At 42.7% G+C, this 5,715-nt stretch overlaps 2 protein-coding genes across 2 annotated transcripts; both read right to left on the bottom strand.

Annotated features, from left to right (window-relative positions):
* Positions 1–6: 6 nt before the first annotated feature.
* On the bottom strand, positions 7–2,166 carry LOC123966929 (protocadherin gamma-A11-like; the record flags this gene model as incomplete). The annotated part of the gene is made up of 1 exon (XM_046043006.1): positions 7–2,166. A coding segment is annotated over exon 1 (1,998 nt), but the record flags the coding sequence as incomplete, so codon positions are not given.
* Positions 2,167–2,704: 538 nt separating this feature from the next.
* LOC123966928 (protocadherin beta-16-like) lies at positions 2,705–5,141 on the bottom strand. Its single transcript, XM_046043004.1, has one exon. It carries the CDS (start codon positions 5,108–5,110, stop codon positions 2,705–2,707), a length of 2,406 nt encoding a protein of 801 aa, XP_045898960.1. The 5' UTR covers positions 5,111–5,141.
* Positions 5,142–5,715: the final 574 nt, after the last annotated feature.

The raw sequence follows: 5,715 nt of genomic DNA on the forward strand, positions 1-5,715 counted from the left end.
TGTAAAGTCAGTGAACTCCGACAGCACTTCAGGGAAGCTGTCCGCCACCGCCACGTTAACAATGACTGTAGCTGAACGAGAGGGCTGCCCGTTGTCCTCCACTATAACAGTCAGTCTTTGTTTCACAGCATCTTTATCAGTCACTTGGCGGATAGTTCTTATTTCTCCATTCTGTAAGCCCACTTCAAACAGCGCCCTGTCTGTGGCTTTCTGCAGTTTATAGGAGAGCCAGGCATTCTGTCCAGAGTCCACATCAACAGCCACCACTTTAGTGACCAGATAGCCCACATCTGCTGAACGAGGCACCATTTCAGCCACCAGAGAGCCACCAGTCTGGACTGGGTACAGAACCTGAGGGGGGTTGTCGTTCTGGTCCTGGATCATTATTTTCACAGTCACGTTGCTACTGAGTGGAGGGGAGCCTCCGTCCTGCGCTTTGACGCGGAACTGGAAGTATTTGATCTGCTCGTAGTCAAAAGAGCGCACTGCATGGATGACTCCACTATCAGCACTAACGGACACATATGAGGAGACTGGCACTCCGTTAACAGAGGAGTCCTCCAGTATGTAAGAAACACGCGCATTCTGGTTCCAGTCAGCGTCTCTGGCTTTCACTGTGAATATAGAGAGGCCTGGTGTGTTGTTTTCTACAATGTAGGCCTCATATGAGCTCCTCTCAAAGACAGGCGCGTTGTCATTCACATCAGAGATCTGCAAGGTGAGAGTGACGCTGCTGGAGAGGGAGGGCACTCCCTCATCAGAGCAGGTCACTGTTATATTATACTCGGAGGCTCTCTCCCTGTCCAAAGCGACCTCTGTAACTAAACTATAAAAGCCATTCATAGTGTTTTGTATTTTAAAAGGAAGGTCCTCATTAATATTACACTTCACTTCTCCACTTCTCTCAGAGTCAGGGTCATTTACGCTTAACATAGCAATGACAGTGTTCTCAGGAGAGTCTTCTAAAATAGTGTCTGATTTAGAGAGTATTTTCAACTGGGGACTGTTGTCGTTTACATCTATTATATCAATTAAGATCTTACTGGAATCAGAGAGTCCTCCATTATCTAAAGCCTCGATATCAATTTGGAAGAGCTTCGCTTTTTCATAATCTATGTCACCGATTAAGATAACCTCTCCTGTATTTCTGTCGATCTGAAATAGGTCTGATAATCGACGCTTGCTATTTGAAATTGCATAAGATATTTCTCCATTAGAGCCTCCATCTTTGTCAGATGCACTAACAGTTATAACACTGGTCCCCCTGGGGGAATTCTCGGTTATTGTTGCCTTGTATACTGACTTAGTGAAAACCGGCGCATTGTCGTTTGCATCTAACACGTTAACAGTGATCTGCATTGTACCTGACATCCGCGGTTGTCCGCCATCTAGAGCAGTTAATAATAGTGATATCTTTTCCTGCAGCTCACGGTCTAGAGGCTTCTGTAGAATCATTTCTACCTTTTTACTCCCGTCAGCTTGATTCTCCAGCTTCAGTACAAAATTGTCCGTTGGATTAAGCGAATAGCTTTTGAGACCATTTTCACCAATGTCGGCGTCGATTGCTTTCTCCAGTACAAATTTAGACCCAATGATGGCTGACTCGCTGATTTCAATACGTTTTTCGCTCGAGGCAAAGCTGGGAGCATTGTCGTTTATGTCTGTGATTTCTATTGTTATGCGAAACAATTCCATCGGATTTTCCAAAATCATCTGCAAATGCAAGGCACAGGGCGTCGTTTCTCCACACAACGTTTCTCTGTCTATTCTCTCTTTGATAAGAAGGACACCCCTTTCTCTATTCAGCTCGATATATTCTGCACTGTCTCCCGAATGAATACGAGCTCTGCCCGATTTGAGCCTTTTAAAATCCAAACCTAAATCCTGAGATATACTACAGATTAATGAACCTTTCTCCATTTCCTCAGGAATGGAATAGCTGACCTGGCTGAACACCGTGGTGAAAGAGAGAGCAAAGATGAACAACAGTACTTGCCGTCTCATTGTTTTTTCGGGGTATTCCAGTGTCGTACAACTGTAATCCTTATGAAGATTGTTCAGATTCACTCCCCTATCTCAAGGAAAGCACCAACAAAAAATAACATCTTCCAGTGTCCATGAACAGTTTTTTTATTAAGACGAGGACAGGCGGATATTGCCTGTTTTATTGTCTACCATGTCACAATCTAAGGGGGAGGTACAGTTGACAGCCCTATCGGAGACTGCCACACTCTGGCCAATAGCGGCCCTTTCTGTTCAACACACCAAACAGCATAAGTTGGTGTAAGGAGGGCGAGAAATGAGGTTGGTTATAGAAATCAAACGTAGAAAGTACGATATTATTATTATTATTATTATTATTATTATTATTTGTAGTAGCAGTATTTGGCTAGTCTCAGTAAGATCTTGGTTGGCATTTGTGATATATAATTAATTATAGATTTACCCAAATAAATGTTGGGAGTAAAACATTAAAATGAGTACAATTACCATCTCATAGTTTAGTAAATATATGAAAATATCCATTTTGGATAAAAGTTCATTAATGATAAAATTAAGCTACGAAGAGTAAAGCCAATAACTTTACACAAATCACTTCTATGAAGCTCTGTTCTACGCAAACAAATAATAAAATAGGTTTTGACTCAGACAAAACAGAAGACAGAAGTCACTTATGATATCATGATTTCAAAAGTTGAAGTATTCAATGCAAGCAAGGCAGTCTAACCTCTAGAGGAGAGTCTGGTTCATCCAGGATGCTCTTTTCACTCTGTATCCGCTGCATCGTCCCTGTAGAACTGGGGTCCATTATCAGCACGTTCTGACTACCAGCTCTGCCGAACTTACAGTCACTCTTTCTGGAGTCAGTCGTCCTGCACACCTCGTAGTTGTACACGTGCTGGAGAGTCCCTGTCCCCAAAGTGTCTGAGTAACGTGGTGGATAATACGGAATCACAGGGAGATTGGAGTGATACAGGACGCGAGACTGTCTCCATCTGTAGATTTTCACCGATATAATAACCACTAAACACGTGATGAAGAGGAAGGAAACTACAGCCAAAGCCAGCACTAAGTAAAAAGTCAGGTTGTCATTGTACTCCTTGTCGTGTGTAAAGTCAGTGAACTCCAACAGAACTTCAGGGAAGCTGTCCGCCACCGCCACGTTAACAATGACTGTAGCTGAACGAGAGGGCTGCCCGTTGTCCTCCACTATAACAGTCAGTCTTTGTTTCACAGCATCTTTATCAGTCACTTGGCGGATAGTTCTTATTTCTCCATTCTGTAAGGCCACTTCAAACAGCGCCCTGTCTGTGGCTTTCTGCAGTTTATAGGAGAGCCAGGCATTCTGTCCAGAGTCCACATCAACAGCCACCACTTTAGTGACCAGATAGCCCACATCTGCTGAACGAGGCACCATTTCAGCCACCAGAGAGCCACCAGTCTGGACTGGGTACAGAACCTGAGGGGGGTTGTCGTTCTGGTCCTGGATCATTATTTTCACAGTCACGTTGCTACTGAGTGGAGGGGAGCCTCCGTCCTGCGCTTTGACGCGGAACTGGAAGTCTTTGATCTGCTCGTAGTCAAAAGAGCGCACTGCATGGATGACTCCACTATCAGCACTAACGGACACATATGAGGAGACTGACACTCCGTTAACAGAGGAGTCCTCCAGTATGTAAGAAACACGCGCATTCTGGTTCCAGTCAGCGTCTCTGGCTTTCACTGTGAATATAGAGAGGCCTGGTGTGTTGTTTTCTACAATGTAGGCCTCATATGAGCTCCTCTCAAAGACAGGCGCGTTGTCATTCACATCAGAGATCTGTAAGGTGAGAGTGACGCTGCTGGAGAGGGAGGGCACTCCCTCATCAGAGCAGGTCACTGTAATATTATACTCAGAGGCTCTCTCTCTGTCTAAATCACTGTCTGTCACTAAACTATAAAAATTATTTGATGTAAATTTAATTTCAAATGGGATATTTTCATTAATCACACAGTATACTTTCCCATTGGTTTCCGAATCAGGATCATTTACACTAATTAAAGCTATTACTGTTTTGTGGGCTGAATCTTCTGCTACTGAGCCTGATGTTGAGATCATATTTACAATAGGGCTATTGTCATTCATGTCAATTACGTCAATTATTATCTTACTGGAATCAGAGAGTCCACCTTGATCAGTCGCTTCGATATCGATGTGATAATTTCTTTCTGTTTCATAGTCTACTGGGCCATTTAATATCACATCTCCTTCACTGTTAATGTGAAATAACTTTGAAACAGTATCCATGCTATTCCCTATAACGTACGTCACCTCTCCATTTGAGCCTTTGTCTGCATCAGATGCACTGACCTTAGTAACAAGTGTTCCTATTGGGGAGTTTTCTGTAATGCTCGCTTTGTAAACGGGTTTACTGAAAACAGGGGCATTGTCGTTTGCATCCAGAACAGTAACATGGATATGCATTGTTCCAGTCATTTGTGGTTCTCCTCCATCCTCCGCAGTCAAAACTAAAGATATGTGTTCTTGTTTCTCTCGGTCCAACGGCTTTTGTAAAATCATTTCTACCTTTTTGCTTCCATCAGCTTGAGTGTGCAGTTTAAGCACAAAATTCTCACTCGGCTTTAGAGTGTATCTCTGAAGACCATTCTGTCCGATATCAGGGTCAATCGCTTTCTCTAGCATGAACTTAGAGCCGATGACTGCAGACTCGCTTATTTCAAACCTCCTCTCCTGCTTTTGGAAAACTGGAGCGTTGTCATTAGTATCGGTAATTTCTACAGTAACTGGAAATAATTCGAGTGGGTTTTCTAACGTAATTTGAAAATGCAAAGCGCAAGGCGTTGTCTGTCTGCAGAGCACTTCGCGGTCTATTTTTTCTTTAACAAGGAGGACTCCTCTTTCTTTATTCAGCTCGATATACTGAACACTGTCTCCCGTATAAATACGACCTTTGCCTGTCTTAAGTCGTTTGACATCTAAACCTAAATCTTGAGCTATGTTACCGACCAAAGATCCTTTTGCCATTTCCTCCGGAATTGAATAGCTGACCTGCCCGATCGCAGAACTGAGGCAGAAGATGGAGATTAACAACAGTACTTGCCGTTTCATTGTTCTGTCCGATATGCCTGTCGCACCACAGCTACGGTGTTTTGTTCCGTTTTACCAGTAAGTTTCCGTCACATGTAATTTACCAATTGAAAATAAACATGTTGTTATTCCAGACATAAAAAATAGAATTCCAGCCTGAGACGTCCGTGGATGGTCTGATCGCCGAAGTGTGCATTCTACGTATGTGACTTTGCCTGAGCAATATGCCAGGACGACGACTGAGAGAATCTGTTGCAAAAGCAATTCAATGCTGCAACATATTGGGCAACAGCGGCCCGATGAGTTCAAATTGTGAAAGTACATAACAAAAACAGGAAGAAAGCCATGAATACTCAAATACTACATCCACAAAAAGAAAAAGAAAATCACACGTATCCTCACGAACTTGTCATAATTAAAAATAAATAAATAAAATTCTCCTATAGGGAATCAGTCATATAAAGTGAAAAAATAGAATAATGAATAAAATACTCTACTGCAGACAGGGGGGTAAATATGTGGAGAGAGCTACAAAATGGAAACAATGTGGAACTGTGCTTTCATATTCGCTTTCCAAGGTGCTGAAAATGTGCCTAACTTGCGACTTAAATAAAACTTATTAGTCT

Source organism: Micropterus dolomieu, unplaced genomic scaffold (genome assembly GCF_021292245.1).
Source record: "Micropterus dolomieu isolate WLL.071019.BEF.003 ecotype Adirondacks unplaced genomic scaffold, ASM2129224v1 contig_14578, whole genome shotgun sequence".
NCBI classification, from domain to species: Eukaryota; Metazoa; Chordata; class Actinopteri; order Centrarchiformes; family Centrarchidae; genus Micropterus; species Micropterus dolomieu.

What these genes read in the sequence shown, in the direction of transcription:
- LOC123966928 (XM_046043004.1), bottom strand. Translation starts at nt 5,110, where the DNA reads ATGAAACGGCAAGTACTGTTGTTAATCTCCATCTTCTGCCTCAGTTCT.